Here is an 18767-nt window from a genome sequence, read left to right as displayed (position 1 = left end):
AAAAACACATTTTTGTATTAACACAAATATTTATTCATTTAACCTTAACGTTCATGAAATTAAATACATTTCATCAAAAAAATCAATGCAAAACATTCAATGTAATTTTCAGACCATTTCAGTGCAAACAACTAAGAATTCAAATTAACATTCTAACAAACAATAACAATAACTTCTTGTTGAGCTACAGCTTTGTGATTCACGTGATATCCGAAACAAATGTTTATGGAGACAGACATAATCAATAATAGTCTAACACAATATCTAATGATAATCTATTGGCCCATACTGCAATTTTTGAAACTGTACTAATGTACTAACTTTCAATAAAATCAATCAATAACTTTCAATAAAATCAATCAATAACTTTCAATAAAAAGTTAAGAAGAGTAGAATAACTATATAGAGAGCTGTTTTTCTCAGAAAGTTGGTTCAAAACACCAAAGCAGCATGTCTGACCATGTAAAGTCAGAAATATAAACTGTGTGTTTTCGTAACCAGAGATAACTAGTGAGATGTTTTTTCCAAGCTCTATCATGTCCCCTGAAATCAGTAACACTTTCAAACACAAAAAGTGACACTCAAAATTGTGGAAAATTCTATTAATCTTGACAACTAATCAGCTCTTATTATTGATCCATTCATCATCATAATGCCCATTTTGTCTGATTTATTCGCATAGCTAGCTTATTCTTTTTCAGTGAAGGAGCTCAGTTGAAGAGTAATTGTGCTTAGCAATGCTTTTGTTTTTGGTCAGGGTTTCTTATGTTTGCATTTAGTCAACGAACTTGATTTGGTCAGACGTTACTCATAACAAATGCAATGACAAGATCACTACTTAGGGTTATAACTAACAAAGTTCAAATAGAAATGCATACAGTACGTATGTAGCATGACTCTTTATACTATTCATACTGTACACTGCAAGCCACTTTGGGTAAAAGCATCTGCCAAATGCCTGAATGTAATGTCAACCTAAGTGCAGGGTTAATTATTATTAAAATTACACCCATGCCCTGCTGTCAACACCTGACAAACAGCAAACGTGTGATGTGTTTTTAAAATCGTTCAGTAAGGAATGCAAGAATTAATCTTTATGTTTGAAATGTTTCACAACCTTCAATTCCTTTCTAAAGCTGTGGTATTCATTTTATTCAGACTTTCAATCTGAGCTCCTTGAGCTTTGTTTCAAAAATTTCACTCAGTGCTTTGAGATTAGTGTAAGTAACATCCCACCATTTACAGCTCATGCTGGCTACTGTGAGGAGGCGGCAACTTCCTGATGTCATTATTCTGGATGAGCTGGAAGTAGAACAGCACGATCTCTTCATAGTTCTTAATGGAGATTCTCTCGTTCACACCATGGAATCTAAAAGAGGAAAATGTACCCTCAAGCTGGATACTCCACTACATTAATACAAAGAGCCATTCTCCTGTGTCTTACCTCTGAGGATCACCTGGTTTGAACCACGATGGTGCAAAGCGATATATGTCTCGGGTGATATCCTTGTAGTGACGGCTGTCAGTGTTGCCAACACAGACACCTGTGAGAGGAAACCGTAGAGCAGTTAAAAGTGTCTCTTCATAAGGGGAACTTAAGCAGAACTGCATCACTTCACTTACCAGGAGCCACTGTGAGCTGAGGAAACATGATTTGCACTGTTTTCTTTATGATCTGGAACCCAAAAGCCTGCTCATCATAGGAGCTGATGGGCAGCGGGTCGAATCCATCGACCATCTCTACCTTCACACGCTCATCTGATATGGTGGACTTGACCAAATCCAAAACCTAAAAGAAGACCCCAAAAATGAAAGTTCTTCACATCTTTCCAAAGACACACATACAAAGATATTTTGAAAAACAATGGGTTACAAACAGCACTGGACCCCCCCCCCCTGACCTTCTTATTTTGCGTTCCATAGAAAGAAAGTCATACAGTTTTTTCAGTCAAATATAATTGTCATTTTTGCAGTTGTTTATTCAGAGTAACAGAGTAACTCATGTGAAACTGTTTGAGAAGGTGTAAAGAGCAAAAGTTAATAGTTCAGCTAACTCTAGCCGGGACTAACTGTGCTTCAAGGCTAACTGAATGAGTCACAGCTGTGGCTTCAGCTTGACCTCTCACCTCCTGCAATGTTTGGGCTGAGTGGATGCGGAAATTGACAAAAGCTTCAGCGTATGACGGGATTATGTTAATCTGTAAGAGAAAGAGAAATATTCAGAACGCCATTCATGCTACAACTTAGTGAACTTACAAAAAAAAAAAAGAGTGCCCCACCTTTACACCCGAGTTAAACATTGTGACAGCAGTTGTGGTCCTAACAAAGGCATTTGTGTCAGGTTTTCTCTCTAACACCCTGCATATGAAAAGGACACCGATATTATTATTATATTACTATGACAAGGGTTTTACTGAGTTTTTAAAAGCTTATGTTGGTGTTTATTTACAAAGCTAGTGTTGGTTGCAATTCATTATTAATATGGTAAATCATATGTTAAATATTTTACATATATCCTGTTATGGCAAAGCGGAATTTTCAGCAGTCTCTCCAGTCTTCTGAAGACTACAATCACGGAGTTTCAGGGAGTTCAGAAACAGTGCTTACTTATATAGAGAATTACTCCCTTTGGAGTGGACTTTGTAACTTTGCAGATCTTTTTTCATGTGCAAACAGCAGCATTGCACACTAAAGAATGTTGAAAATGTAAAAAAGCATAATAGGTCCACTTAAATTGACTTCAGTGGTCGAAACCATTTTCAGTGCAGGAAACCTCCTGTTTAAAATATACTTTGATATGACATTAGAGACTGTAGTGAGCATTAAGACAACCAATATGAACTACCTGCTGAGTAGTGGAGAGAAGAGCCACAAATTAGACATGATGAATCTGAGAGGCAAGCCAAACTGCAAAATAAAATAAGAGAAATGATTTGTTGAAAAGCAAGTCCATATTTCATAAAATGTAACCAGTAAAATCCTCTGCTTAAACACTTTTACCTTATGTGCCAGGTGTTCAAATGTGCCTCGCTCAGGACCATAACCAAACAGTCTGGGCATCGGATTTTCCTCCAACCTGGGAAAAGATATTACGAAAATATAATTTAAATATAAAGCTATAAAACATCTAATAGGAAGAAAAAGGATCAATATATCCTTTAGTATTTCCAGCTGTTTTACAATAAGGAAGCGTTTTAGGGGTTTCCGCTTGCCTTCTGACAGCTGAAGCCAAGATGCCAATGCTGCTTTCTCTGGGAGGCATGGATGAATGTCCTGGAGCGCTGCTGACACTCAGCTTTACCGTGGTCTGACCCTTCTCACTGATACCTATCCTACAAAACACACACAGGGCAAATATTACAAACTAATTCAATAATAAATGACTCTGCTAGTAGAGTTGCTCAAAATAACAGTCTCACAGGGCAGCAGGTCCATCCAGGCCACTTATGACACCGTCCAGCACTGCCAGGCCTTCATCTAAAACATACTGGAGCTTCACCCCTCGACTCTTCAGGAGCTTCACGATATTGACTGCGCCATGTAAGCCATTCACCTGACATATAACCGTATAAATAAATGCATCAAAACAAGTGACTACTAGTTAGTTAACTTGAGACTGACCTCCTCATCATGACCCAAACCAATGTAGAAGCTTCTGCGAGGGGTGTAACCTCGTTCCAGCAGGTATTCCAGCGCCTGAAGGATCCCCTTCAAGATCAAACATTGTTACAGTTAGCTTTAGGTTGGAGTGAACTGATGTGCAATTGTTTGAATGAAGAGCGATGCAGCGTTGATTCACTGTACCATCACAGACTGTTTGTTGTCGATGGTTCCTCGTCCATAAATGAAGCCATTGAGCTCTTGAGCAGAGAAAGGAGGAACGTCCCACCCATCCGCCTCATCGGCCGGCACTACATCAATGTGAGCCAGCAGCATGTACGGCTCCAGATCAGGCTCTCTCCCAGGAACCGTGAATAAGTGGCTGTAGTTTCCCACCAACTCATGTTTGACCAGGCTGGATGATGAGAAGACCTTTGGGAAAACTGAGACAGAAACTTAAATCTTAAAGTCTTAAATAACACTACTTTAGTTTCACTCAATACAAAACCTAATATTACTAAAAGAAAAGTAGCTACTTTCCATAAATACAGTTAACAAATAGTGATGGTGATAGTGTCAGTGAAATGAGGTGCTTAACCTTCAGAAAATGCTTGTTTAATTTTTTACATTGTATTTTTATTTATTTTATATGGGGTTTGGAATTTTTGTTATCCTGTTACCAAAATGTCTAAAGCTTAAAGGCCAAATTGTGTGATTACATTGTTTTCGAGGAATAAGCATTGAAACACAAAAAATAATGATGAGTATATCAATTATATTTTATTATATTAATCATGTAAAGTATTTCATATATTTAAAGTATTCAAAATCATTACATTTTAATGAAATACTAGGTCAAAAGGTCTAATAAAATTAAAAGACATTATTGGTAAACTTACATTTCTCATAAATTTCAGGGAAAAAAACATTTGATCAATTTTGTCACAACAGCTAAATAAATAGTGTTGAATGGTTGAGCTTGTCAAATTCTGTCAAATCTAAAATGTGTGTAAATTTTTTTTTAACTTTTTTAATTAAAATAAGTTAATAATTAAAAGATTTTGTCTTGACTGTCAGTTCAGTAGACTCAATTGTGTAATTTAAAATATTTAGTACATATATATATATATATATATTTTCTGCCACATAATAGTTTGTAAAGCATATATAATAGTTCTCACCAAAGTTTTTGTGATTTAATAGCTTAAAAAAGATAATAGGCCACAATTAGCGGCAGGTATCAGTAATCTTGCGTTGACAGCTCTGTTTGATGCGGTTGTAACGCATGTAACGCATGTTGAGTCTCACCCCTCCTCAGCAGCCCGTCAAACTCCTGCAGCGCGCTCGTGTTCACATTCGTCTCAGTAAATGACACGGTGGGAATCTGTATGGCCGCTATGAAAGAGATGGAAACAAGACATTTGAAACAATAACATCATATCTACAGGGCCATGTTGACAGCGCATCCCTCATCTCCATTAACTATATCTATATGTCTACCTGATCTATTTACGTCACATGACGAGTTTCATGTCAAACGGCGCGATCTGCGACTCAGTATTTCTACGTTGTTTGTTACCTTTGAAGTTTGCCAGCAGATTCTTCCTCTGTTGTGGACTTAAATGAAGAGAAAGGGTTGTTGTATTTTCCCATTTTCCCAGCTGAAGCCCCGCGCCTACATCAAATGTAAACGTCCTAACTGTGGCAACAAGGAACAAAACTGTAATCAAAAATATGACACTAAACAGCAGCACTTTAAGAAACTTAAATAATTTCCAACGAGTGTTATGGCCTGTCATGTTACAGGAAGTACGAAAGAGTCATTTCATAACCAGGGTTCATAATACCTCACTGATGTGATTAGAGGGCACGATCGCCCTCTGCTGCTGTGGATTAGAATCACAGGTTAAAGAGCCATAGAGATTTTAATGTTAATGTTTGTGGTAACACTTTACAATAAGGTTCATTAGTTAACATTAGTTAACTACCTTAGTTAACTTCTACAGCATTTATTAATCTTAGTTAATATTAATTTCAACATTTACTAATACAGTATTAAAATCAAAGGTTGTATTTGTTAATGCACTGTGAACTAACATGAACAAACATTGAACAGCTGTATTTAACATGTAGCTCTAACATTAACAAAGATTAACTAATATAGTAACAAATGCATTGCTCATTGTTAGTTAATGTTAGTTAATAAATTAACTAATGTTAACTAATGAACCTTATTGTAAAGTGTAAGGTTGCTTGTAACCATGTTTGTTTATATAGCCTATTTTTCTTATTTATATAGTATGTAGGCCTATATTTAAATTTGTATTAATTTAGTGTGTTTTTAATTTGTATTTCTTTAACTTTAACTTTTTTATTTCAGTTTGTTGCTAAGAAAAATACATAAATATTTATATATTTCAGCTTTATTTCAATTAACGAAAATGATTTTTAGTTTACTATAACAACACTGGTGAGACCATTAACATAATTTTTTCTGCATTACTGTTTAGAAAACATTCAGTAATGTGGCTAATGTGATCATTTACATAAGAACCATCGCCATGGCAAAATCATGAATGGCAGGTGATACAAGATAACAGGCAACAGGAGACAGACAGGTGAAAGACAACAGGGACTTAAAATGAGGCATAGTTTAGATTATTCATTATTCATACTCATATGTAATTAAATTATAGTATAATATGAAGCAGTTGCACTGCGTACAACTTTAAACCACAGTCTGTTTATTCTGCAGTAACATTGAAATGAAAATTTGTAATCTTATCATTTCTTTTTAGATCTGTACTTTCTTTCAAGGTAACTTTCGAAGCAACCAGGGAAAATATTGACTAGATTTTGGTACAAATGAGAGCAATGAAACAAAGGTAAAATACAGAGGTTATAAAGACTGTGTCATAAGGTCTTTATCTGCTCTCTGTATCTTGATGACTTTGCAGAAGTCTACAGTAGTTCTGTATAGGGCAACTATATTCTCTCAGCCAGCTCCATAAACATCTGAGTACTGGTCCTTTTGATGTAATGTTTAAGTATTAATCATTGACAGTGTGACAGAGCAAAGTCAAAAATATAAACTCTGACATACAGAAGACTACTTGTGAAGTTGTGAAATATTAAATAAAAATGCAATAACCTGAAACCTAAGATATTCTGTTCAGTGAATAGGAGCAGAATCTGCGTGGACAAGCCAGTGGTTACGTGTGCAAACTGCAAAACCCAGCTGATCCCATGTCCTTTGTTCACAGAGATACTCTGTATGTGCAGAATTAACCTTGAGTTACCCAGCAGCACTAACACAACAGCTAGTAAACAACATTTCCATTTTTGTATAGATTTTTCAATAACAAGTAAATCTTGAGATAACAGAAATACTGGAAGGCGTATTTTACATGGACAGAAGATGCATATACATAACTTTTAAAACTAATGCATAAATTTTAAATCTAACAAAACTATTGGAAAAATATTTGTAAACACTGTGTTTTGCATGAAGACAAACCTCATAAATGGCAAGATATTTGATATATTTACACTGGTAGCATGAGTAACCTAGTGATTTGTATTTAAAATGTTAACTCGTCCAGGGAAAACTAAGATACTATAGAAAGGAATTTCAAGAAAATAATTTTTATTATCAATTTTACATGCATAATTTCAAGCAAATTGAGGAAATATATTTACAGTAATTTTTCAAAGTTTTGGAGTCGGTAAGATTTTTTTATGTTTTTGAGAGAAGTATTTTATGCTCACAAAGGCTGCATTTATTTGATAAAAAAAAAAAAAAAATATATATATATATATATATAAAAAAACTGTAAAATGGTTCAATATTATTACAATTTAATAAAACGGGTCTCTATTAGAATACATTTAAAAATGTAATTTATTCCTGTGATGGTAAAGCTGAATTTTCAGCATCATTACTCCAGTCTTCAGTGTCACATGATCCTTCAAAAATCATTCCATTTTGTGGATACTGTGATGATTAGAATCTTCTGTTAAATTATATATATATACATATATATCTTTACTTTCACTTTTGATCAAAGTCAGATTAATGTATCCCTGCAGAATAAATTTTTTTTTTCAACCAAAAACCAAACTTTTGAATGGTACTGTACATAAACATGTTTCGTACAGCTATTATATTCAAGTTCATTTAGACAGAACAAATCTTATAAATTCCACAGATTTCAAAGCATGACATCTGTGTATTTTAGGTGCGAGGTGGCGACAAGTTCCTAATGTCACTATTCTGCATGAGTTGAAAGTAGAACAGCACGATCTCTTCATAGTTTTGGATGGAGATTCTCTCATTCACACCATGGAATCTAAAGGGAAGTGTAAGCGGTTTAATATTTAATTACTTTTACAGCTTCAGCAGGAGTACCATTTCTGTGTGTCCTACCTCGCAGAATCACCGGGTTTGTACCATGATGGGGCAAAGCGGTAAATGTCCGGAGACAGTTCAGTGTAGTGCCGGCTATCAGTGTTACCCACACAGATACCTGTGAGAGGAAACCGTAGACAAAACTAAGAGTGAGAGAAGCTCTTCATGAGTCAATGATGTCTGTAAGGGGCACTTAAACCCCTTATGTCAATGATGACAATGCTGAAAGCCTTACCAGGAGTTACAGTGACCTGAGGGAAAATGTCATGCACCGTTTTCTTTATGATCTGGTACCCGAATGTATCATCATCATAGGAGCTGATGGGCAGAGGGTCGAATCCACTCACCAACTCTACCTTCACACGCTCATCGGATATGGTGGATTCAATCAGCTTTAGAACCTTTAGAAAGTGAATGGGGCATTAATTATTTAAAGATGCAATGCGCAACATTTCATGTTAAAAATACCCGTTTTTCTAACCCATACATGCTTAAACAATTGCCTGATGGGCTGAATGAGCCCTTCTCTGATCACTGCGATTGCCTCTATAATCCTGTACAGTAAAATAAATAAGAGGGATTCGGGACGGAATTTGAGACTGGGCGTGACGTCATGCGCGTTCACGCTCACCTGGCTATGTCTGGTTGCAGTTTCGCTTGTCGCCAGAGGGGGCATAGTTCTGCAAAAACTCAGAGACTTGCGCATTGCACCTTTAACATTTGGTTTTAGTAAACTTTATGAAATATATTCAAGTATGAAAATCTGCCATGGACGTACAACTATAGAATTTGCATTATTTAAAATGTAACCAACAGCAATTGAGTCATCATAATATTTGCATACTCAATACTGATTGGTGTTCTTTTCTACCTAAATAAAAAATTATACAAAAAGATGGGTATAAAACTATAATTATAAATCAAACATAATAAACAAAGAAAAAGAAAAACATAGGTGGAATTAATAATAAATAAAACGCCTCGGTTATGTACGGTAACCCTCGTTCCCCGAGGAAGGGAACGGAGACGTACGTCATTTCTGACGAATGGGGATCGCTTGCGAGAGCCTATCTACTTCGAGTGAAACTAAACGAGCCAATGCACATTGGCATGCGATAATTGCACCAGCTGCTGTGCATCGCGGCGCATCCTTGTTTATCCGCTGAGGAGCCAGACTTGTGACTCGGCTGACCAGCGGAAGCTCAGCAACTGTGGTGAGGGGGCGTACGTCTCCGTTCCCTTCCACAGGGAACAAGGGTTACCATACGTAACTGAGACATTGGGGATATCTGGGGATATCTACAAAAACGCCACAGCTGCTGGCCCTTCAAACGCTCCGCTTGAGCCTCCTTGCCTGATCGCAGTGTTGGGCAGAAAGTACGAGCTTTAAGCAGAGAAGGTCAGTCACTGCTGTTCCGCAAGACCCACTCAGTGTGACTTATTAGATAACGCTGGGAAAGCGTGCCCTTGGGGAAGGGAACGCTGTTGAAGCAACATCCTACCCCGGAGGGAGGCACTGTGACGGTTATACATATGGACTAGTCAAGCAGGGTAATACAACACATGGCAGTCTCTGGGGTGGTTCCAGCCTAGTTATAGGGGGGAAAGAACACCAGCAAAGATGACAGAGCGGGCTTTGTCAAGGGAAAGACACGGGCTCGTCCGCAGAGGAGCTGATCGTGGAGGAATTTACATATGGGGTCGCCGCAGGGACTGCTACATATGGACACCCAGTCTAACGCAGGTTCCACAATGTATACGAGTGTAGGCCTGGCGTCAGACACTCCGCAACATCTGACTGCCGCAGGGGTGACGGAGAAACTCACAGGGTTAGCCATTTCAGGGGAACACTACTGGAGCAAATGGACGCACGTATCCGGCCCATGGGCCCTTCGTAAGCCAAGGCGATGGCATCCACTATCCAGTGGGCCATCCTCTGCTTGGAGACCGCCTTTCCCTTCTGCTGGCCTCCGTAACAGACGAAGAGCTGATCTGAGGTCCTGAAGCTTTGCGTTCTGTCCACATATAACGCAAAGAGCGGACGGGACAGAGAAAAGCTAGGGCTGGGTCTGCCTCCTCCGAAGGCAGCGCTTGCAGGTTCACTACCTGGTCCCTGAAGAGAGTGGTAGGAACCTTGGGCACGTATCTAAGCCGGGGTCTCAGGACAATGTGAGAGTTGGCCGGCACGAATTCTAGGCACGATTCGTCGACCGAAAATGCTTGCAGGTCCCCTACCCTCTTGATGGAAGCCAGAGCAGTCAGGTGCACTGTATTTAGTGACAGGATCTTTAACTCAGTTGACTGCAGTGGTTCAAAGAGAGGTCTCTGCAGTGCGCTGAGCACCAGAGACAGGTCACAAGAGGGTATAGAGGGGACACGAGGCGGATTCAGTCTTCTCGCTCCCCTCAGGAACCTGACGATCAGGTCATGCTTTCCCAGTGACTCACCTTCAACTGCATCGTGATGTGCAGCGATAGCGGTAACATACACTTTGAGGGTGGAGGGAGACAGCCTTCGCTCCAACCCATCTTGCAGGAAGGAAAGCACGGCTCTGATCGAAGATGAATGAAGATGAATCCCGGTGGGAAGAGCACCACTCAACGAACAGGTCCCACTTCAGAGCATAGAGGCGCCTCGTTGAGGGGGCTCTAGGAGAAATGATGGTGTCTATCAGAAATGAGGGACAGCCCGAAGGGCTGGACTTTGTACTGATTTGCCCGTCCCTCGAACGCAAACCGCAGGAACGGTCTGTGTCTAGAAAGAGTCGAGACATGAAAGTGCACGTCCTTCAGGTCGATCACTGCAAACCAATCTTGGGGATGGATGCATTCGAAATGCGTTTCTGCATGAGCATCTTGAACGGGAGCTTGTGCAGAGCCCGATTCAAAGTTTACAGGTCCAAAATCGTTTACAGGTCCAAGATCGGCCTTTCTTGGGTACAATGAAGTAGGGGCTTTAGAACCCTGTCTTCATATTGGCTGGAGGAACCGGCTCGATCGCATCCTTCGCCAGTAGGACATCGATCTCTGCCCGCAAGACAGGGGCATCGCAACTCCGCACACAGGTGAAGTGGATGCCCCTGAACTTGGGAGGGCGTCGTGCGAACTGAATCGCATAGCCGAGTCTAACGGTACGGATGAGCCAGTGAGACGGGCTGGGAAGCGCTAGCCAGGCTCCAAGACACCGTGCAAGCAGGACCACAGATGTACCTAGGGTGGGGCAGCGATGTGGAACACACGGACTCAGCTCGGGAGGCAGTGAGGCGGCCTGAAGTTCCTCGGTGCCTTTGTGTGTTGTGCCACACTTACCTGGTTCCAGGGTGGGGCAGAGGGTGCGTGGGAAGGCTTGGTGGCGTCCCCGAGCTGCACTCTGCTGCCCGCTGGTGATGGAAGAGGGGGAAAGGAGTGGCAAGGCATGGGAGCGTCGCTCACTGCAATCCGCGCCCTCTTATGACCCAGAGATGGAAGAAATTGCTCTTTTATAGAAAATGTGGGTACCGCTGGACTCCGGGAGAACTGGACTTCGCGGCGGAACAGAAACAAAATGAAACCCGGTCCTCCTCCGGGGGAAGGAGAGGTGCGGACACTTTCTCCTGGAGAGCAACTTCCTCCATCGCTGGGTCGCTGCGGAAAACTGCTGGGCAAAGTTTTCCACAGCATTGCCGAAGAGGCAGCCTGGCAGACAGGGGCGTTGAGGAACCGCACATTGTCGGGCTCATGCATGCCAGGTACAGCCACAAGTGTCGCTCATGGACCACTAGCGTAGACATCGCCCGACCCAGGGAGCGTGCAGTGACATTCGTCGCCCGGAGGGCGAGGTCCGTCGCTGTACACAGTTCCTGCATTACCCCTGGGTCGGAACCACCCTCGTGCAATTCCTTGAGCGCCTTGGCCTGGTAGACCTGCAGGAGCACCATGGCATGCAGGGCGGAGGCAGCCTCTCCACAGGCTGAGTAAGCCTTGGCCGCGAGAGCGGACGAGAACTTACAGGCCCGGGAGGGGAGGCGCGGATTTCCCCACCAGGAGGTAGCGGCCTTGGGACACAGCTGCATCGACATAGACCGCTCCATCTGGGAGATCTACACGTAACCCTTAGCTGCTCCGCCGTTGAGGGTAATGAGGGAGGAAGAAGCACCAGAACGGTTTCGGGCAGAAAAAGGTGCCGTCCATGCTCTGGTGGTAACCTCTTCATGCACTTCCGGAAAGAAAGGCACTGGAGCGGGGCGCTGAGAACCAGCAGGGGCCACCCCGAGATACCAAATCTCCAGCTGCGAAGGTTCGGGACACGGTGGTGGGTTCCACTCGAGCCCAACATTTGCGGCGGCCTGGGAAAGCATAGCAGTGAGCTCTGGGTCTGACTCGGGCAATGCTGGCACACTCAAAGGAGGCAGTGCAGCCGAGTCTTCATCCCCAGAGGACATTAGCTCACCCTCCAATCCAGCGACCGACATTTGATCATCCGGTGGAGCTCCAAAAGAAACGACTGGGACCGCCGTCCTGGAGGATCTTGGAGGCTCCGCGGGTAGCGTTACAGAGGAGTGAGGGGCCCGAGGAGACTGGCTCGGCGGGTTACCTCTTACTGTGATTTTCTTTAGTCTGAGGCTTATTCATTTCTCTTTTTGTGCAAAACGACCTTTACATTTGCCAATTTTATTTTGTTACAAAAAAAAACAGCAGGCCCAGCCCAGGTGTAAAAAAGTAACGTAATGCATTACTTTACATAAAAAGTAACTAATGCAATCAGTTTTTTTAGGGAGTAATGCAATATTGTAAGTGTAACGCAATACTTTTAAAAGTTACTTTTCCCAGTATTAAATGTCTGTCTAATGGTTAACTAAGGGTTGAGCTAAAACTTCCTTGGTTTTCAAGCACTGGTATTTCCTTCAGGAAATGCAAATCTAGTTAAAAGTATGAGCTAACAACATGTGTGAATTCTGTGGCTACAGCGTGACCTCTGACCTCCTGCAATGTCTGGGCTGAGTGGATGCGGAAATTGACAAAGGCCTCAGCATATGCCGGCATAACATTAATCTGGCAGAGAGAGAGAGAGAAATAGTCAGATTTCTATTCATGCTAAGTGTGTTTTTATGTAAATTTGTGTATAAACAGAAAAATAATGAATGTGAATTAACAACCCACCTTCACACCTGAGTTAAACATTGTGACGGCAGTTGTTGTCCTCACAAAGGCATTTGTGTCAGGCTCCCCTTCCAAAATACTGCAAATGTGATTAGAAAGATCAGATCAGAGAATATACTATTTTACTAGATTACTATATTAATTACTGTATTGAGCAATAATGTGGCCTACCCGCTAAGCAGTGAAGAGAAGAGCCACAGATTAGACATGATCATTTTGTGTGGCCAGCCGAACTAGAAGGCAAAATAATAAGGAATAAAGCAATTCAGTATTTGTAGGAGTGTCATAAGAATTTTAAATCATCTTTGATTTATCACCTTATGTGCCAGGTACTCAAAAGTAGCACGCTCAGGACCATGACCAAAAAGATTGGGCATCCGGTTCTTCTCCAAACTGGGAAATTATATAACAAAATATTAATTAATTAATCTATCTATCTATCTATCTATCTATCTATCTATCTATCTATCTATCTATCTATCTATCTATCTATCTATCTATCTATCTATCTATCTATCAGTAAACATCAACATTACACAGTCTGAATAATTTAACAAAAAGTGTAAAACTAGTTAAAATAATAATAAACAGAAAAATGCTAGGGGGAATAAATTATCATTTAAAAAAAATGTCACACTTTACAATAAGGTCTCACTTGTTAACATTAGTTAAATTATAAAACAAAGTAAAATATATCAATAATAATAAAAAAGCTTATAAATATTTCTTAATAGTTTATTTAGAGGGAAAGATATCCTGCATGGCTTAATTTAATATTGATTAAATGTTTTCATATCTTCACTGAAAATCGGTACTTTACACAGCAACTGAATGAGTGAAATGGAAAACAAATGCAAAAGAGTTTTGTGGAAATTTACATTATAACCAGTGTTGAGGAAAGTTGATTTTAAAAGGAATGTGTTACATCCTAAACGTAACTAATTGCATTACTTAGTTACCTTTTATGGAAAGTAACGAATTACTTATGCTACTTTTTGCGTTACCTTTACTTACCTTGGCTGGGCTAGCTTGTTTATTTTTAATTTTAAAAAGTTCTATTTTGGGACAATTTAATTTATATAATAAATGTTTAGGCACTTTCACTCCAAAAGTGAAATGAATAAGCCTCAGCCTCAGGCTTCTCACCCGTACAGTAGAGGGCGAAGCACTTTTACTTCAGCAAATAAATAAAAAATATATAAATAAATAAACACAAATATGATGTTTAACTAAAGTCATTTTTGCTTATTCAAATGGTTGAATTGGACCATCAAAAGCAAATACATTGTTTAATATAGTGAGATTAATTACATAAATGTAATATTTAATTATTGCAGTAATATTCTGAGTTTGCATTTCACTGTTTTTATTCATTTTGAGGAATACTGAATCTTTTATATAGAGTAAAATTCAAAAGAAATGCAGTACTTGAATAGTTATTTGAATTATCGCGTTACTTGTAATGCATTTCCCCAACACTGATTATAACCTGCTATAATACAGAAGTTTTTAATACAGTAGAATGAAATTTTCTTATTTATTTTTCTACGTAAATGTGCCAGACAGATATTAATAATAGCTTCTGCACTGGGTTTGTTCCCAACTGTTGCTTTTTAAAATGAAATATAAAGTTCCTTATGAACAGCCCCATTGCAGGTGCAAAGAAAATATATACATTAAGATCATGTTAACAGAGTTTTCATATTACAGTAAATTTGAACATATTTTCCTGCCTTCTGACAGCTGATGCCAAGATGCCAATGCTGCTCTCCCTGGGAGGCATGGATGAATGTCCTGGAGCGCTGCTGACACTCAGCTTTACCGTGGCCTGACCCTTCTCACTTACACCAATTCTAAGAAATCACGCAAGGCATAAATTACACAGTAGCTCAATCTCAAAATAATTATAATAATGCAGTAAAACAATGCTCTCACAGTGCAGCAGGTCCATTTAGGCCATCTACCATACCATCCATAATCGTGAGACCTTCATCTAAAACATACAGAAGCTTCACCCCTCGACTTTTCAACAGTTTCACAATATTCACAGCACCTTTTGGGCCGCTAATCTAAGAAAATCAAATAAACAGCTGAATTAAGACAAGCTTTGATTTCAGCAGATGAACTATGGTTAACATGTGACCTTGAGACTGACCTCCTCATCATGACCCAAACCAATGTAGAAGCTTCTGCGAGGGCTGTAACCTCGTTCCAGCAGGTATTCCAGCGCCTGAAGGATCCCCTTCAAGATCAAACATTGTAACAGTTAGCTTTAGGTTGGAAAAACAGATGTGCAATTGTTTGAATGAAGAACAATGCAGCGTTGATTCACTGTACCATCACAGACTGTTTGTTGTCGATGGTTCCTCGTCCATAAATGAAGCCATTGAGCTCTTGAGCAGAGAAAGGAGGAACGTCCCACCCATCCGCCTCATCGGCCGGCACTACATCAATGTGAGCCAGCAGCATGTACGGCTCCAGATCAGGCTCTCTCCCAGGAACCGTGAACAAGTGGCTGTAGTTTCCCACCAACTCATGTTTGACCAGGCTGGATGATGAGAAGACCTTTGGAAAGACTGAGACAGCACAATTCATTATTAACAATCTTTAATGAAACAATCTTTCATTCTTCCCAGCTAACAAAAATATGTTTTTGCTACCATTGAATATGTTATTTCTGAATGTTCTCTGAACATTCAAAACATCTCCAATTGTATTCGTCTGAAAGAAGAATGTCATATACACCTGGATGGCTTAAAGGTATAGTGGAAGATTTTCTTTTTCCGGGTGGATCATCAAGACTATTGGTCCTCCTAATTGTCAATCATTCTGGTGATATGTTTACGTAAGGCCGTCGTACATGCTCGTCCCTAGGTAGTTTTTGCTTTCTGCGCATGCGCACTTTCAGGTGTATATATGTGGTGAGCTACGGTTTCAGCCATTCATTGAAGCTCGCCGTTCTCACCGGGTTTTTTCAAAATGTCTGAGGGTCGCAATAGAAAAAGTGTCTACGAATTGTATGACAAGAAGAGAAACGCCTCTGTAGAAAGAAACAAGACCAGAGTGTTTTGGGGAGAATATTTCACACGCTGGCGTACGCTAAAAGCACAGGTTGGGCTTCCCACTGATGCCTCAGTCGCGAAGTTTCTACTCGACAGGTAAAGTTTGACATGCTATTTGGAGAAATCCATTTAAAATCACTGCTAGTAAAAGTTAATGTAAGCTATGATTAGCGATGCTAGCCCTGGCACAAGTCACGCACCGCGCAGACATGGTAAACATCTCAATTTGTCTAAAGTAGCCTTATGACCAAATGGTAAAAGGTATCACGCTGAAATGTTCTAAAACCTTGTGTGTTCATTTTTGATAATTCCAATGTGTTCACCATAGTATTTATTAATAGGCATTCCCTCTCGGGAGCAGGTAGAGTGTTGCGCATGTGCATTTTTTCAAAAAGTGGAGAGGTAGGTTCTTTTCTAAAATTCGGGAAAATCCTCCACTATACCTTTAAGAGCGAATAAATCATGTGGTAATTAAAACATTTTGGGGGAACTATCCCTTTAAGGGAACATTCCATTTGATCATTTTGCAAACATTAGGGAACGTTACTTTCAAATGTTCTCTGAACATTCTGAAACATGTAGTAGTTAAACGTTGAACGAACGTCCAACTAAAGCGTTTCAGTAAAAAAGTTCCATGAATGATGTATAAATAATGTTTTTGGGCGAATGTTTTGAGAACATTATTAAAGACCAAATAACTTTGAACACACATTCTATTAACATTACTGGAAGAAAATTTGTTCAAGAGAACCTTGTAAGTTCTGAGAACGCTCCCTGTTAGCTGGGTTTACACATAAAACATGCAAAAAGAATCCATAAGTTCCCATGCTTTGGGTTTCATCAGTTTCTCACCCCTCCTTAGTAGCAGGTCAAACTCTTGCAGGGCGCTTGTGTTCTGATTCGACTCTGAAAATGACACTGTGGGAATCTGAATTGCCACTATAGAAACATGAAACAAAAAACAAAAAACATGATAACCTGACCATGTTTATATGCACATTCTGCATTCTGATTAAGGGCAATATTCTGATTTAGTCTTTATTCTGAAAAGAGGTTAGCATTGGGTTTTTAGGCCCTGAACTCAATAATTCAATCATTTATATCATTAACAGACAAAAACACAATGCCAAAACTTTAACCCTATAAAGCTTAGTATGAGCTCCATATTATCTGCTTTATGAGCCATAAAATCCCAATCTATCACTATCAAATATGATAAAAAAACAAAACAAATGAGCAAACTTTTACATTACTATCATGTCAGGCTTTACAGGATTAAAACAGGCTTGTCATCTGTTTTAATGTAATCTGAACATTTGCTCAATTAAGTTATGCCAATTACAGAAATGTATTTAATTGGATATTTTATCTTTCCATAATCTGTAAATGACCAAATTCTGATTCAGAATATTCTGCATGTCTGCAAGTTTTGTTCCCAAAATAACACACGTCAAAAACTCTTTCATTTATTTATAGTTATTACTATTCATCAGCTTTATGAAGCATTTATATATTTAAGCAGTTAGACTTGATAAAACTTAAGCTTTTCTTACCTTTGAAATTTTGCAGCAGATTCTTTCTCTGTTCTGGACTTAAATCAGGATAAATGGTGGTTGTATTTTCCCATTGTCCAAGTTCTGTATTCACTTTGAATGTAAATGTCCTACCGATCACAACAGAAAACAAAATTAAAACAGAAAGTAGGAGGATTCCCAGCAGTATTCCAGAAAATTTCAAAACGGTCTTCTTATTGATTTTGGTCTTCATCTTTCTGAAGTTCAAGAGGAATGAATGACAGTCATCTGTATGATCAGGGTTCACATTTTTTATTGCCTCTCTGGTGATGGAACATAAGGGGCCCCTGCTGGTGTGATATAGAGCCAATCACAAATGTGAAGAGCAAATGAGATGAAAATGAGACCACCTGTTGCGTTTTGAGTGATCAACAACAGAGATATCGAAAGCTTTAAAACAAATGAACAATTTGAAATAATTTGCAGAATATTGAGCTGCAGTACTCCAAGTAACTGCCTTCATTAATCATATAATTATTCTTACATTACATATTTGAAAGGTCATATTTAGTAGGAAAAAAAAGCAGCTGTATTCTGAAATTAAACTCAGATCATCCTTTTCTGATATTAATTATATTTAGGGCTTCACAAAGTGCAGCTATTAATAGTAATTTATTAATTCAGGAACTTATGCTCTTATAAAGCTTCCTTTTTTAAGGCCACTGGTCCTATTTTCACAAAATTTGGCATCTAGAGATCCTCCTGATATTAATATAAACGATTTTCTTTATAAGCTCACAAAGAACAATCTTAAAATTGCCATGTTGTCTATCATTTTATCGCTTAAATCTCATCTTTGATCACCAAAATGACATCAAAAAAAAAAAAAATCCTCAATTTTTTTTTTATTCATGCCTTAAAATAGCTTGAATGAAACCCTACACCCTTCCATCATTTAGTATACACGGTTCTAGGAATATGCAAATTAGCCCCGTCTCCACTAACTCACTAGCTCTGAGATCCACTCGTTGACAAACCACGATTT

At 39.4% G+C, this 18767-nt stretch overlaps 2 protein-coding genes and 1 long non-coding RNA gene across 3 annotated transcripts in view; 1 reads left to right on the top strand and 2 right to left on the bottom strand.

The window, feature by feature from the left end:
- The window catches only part of LOC309480362, a 133429-nt gene that overhangs the window by 26812 nt on the left and 87850 nt on the right, over nucleotides 1-18767 (top strand). The window lies entirely within an intron of this gene.
- On the bottom strand, nucleotides 10-5443 carry pm20d1.2 (peptidase M20 domain containing 1, tandem duplicate 2). Its single transcript, XM_082144780.1, has 13 exons — nucleotides 5180-5443; nucleotides 4909-4995; nucleotides 3805-4043; nucleotides 3622-3708; nucleotides 3420-3553; nucleotides 3213-3332; nucleotides 3001-3076; nucleotides 2846-2907; nucleotides 2280-2358; nucleotides 2127-2198; nucleotides 1624-1789; nucleotides 1445-1544; nucleotides 10-1369 (listed from the first exon to the last, which is right to left on the bottom strand). Exons 1-13 carry the CDS (start codon nucleotides 5397-5399, stop codon nucleotides 1240-1242), a joined length of 1572 nt encoding a protein of 523 aa, XP_082000906.1. The 5' UTR covers nucleotides 5400-5443; the 3' UTR covers nucleotides 10-1239.
- pm20d1.1 (peptidase M20 domain containing 1, tandem duplicate 1) lies at nucleotides 7426-17983 on the bottom strand. The gene is made up of 13 exons (XM_082144781.1): nucleotides 17762-17983; nucleotides 17061-17147; nucleotides 15484-15722; nucleotides 15302-15388; nucleotides 15082-15215; nucleotides 14880-14999; nucleotides 13464-13539; nucleotides 13318-13379; nucleotides 13147-13225; nucleotides 12967-13038; nucleotides 8244-8409; nucleotides 8027-8126; nucleotides 7426-7949 (listed from the first exon to the last, which is right to left on the bottom strand). Exons 1-13 carry the CDS (start codon nucleotides 17973-17975, stop codon nucleotides 7835-7837), a joined length of 1551 nt encoding a protein of 516 aa, XP_082000907.1. The 5' UTR covers nucleotides 17976-17983; the 3' UTR covers nucleotides 7426-7834.

The sequence above is a fragment of the Leuciscus leuciscus genome, assembly GCF_965113295.1.
Source record: "Leuciscus leuciscus genome assembly, chromosome: 18".
Lineage (NCBI taxonomy): Eukaryota > Metazoa > Chordata > Actinopteri > Cypriniformes > Leuciscidae > Leuciscus > Leuciscus leuciscus.
This window is presented reverse-complemented; position numbering and strand designations above follow the sequence as displayed.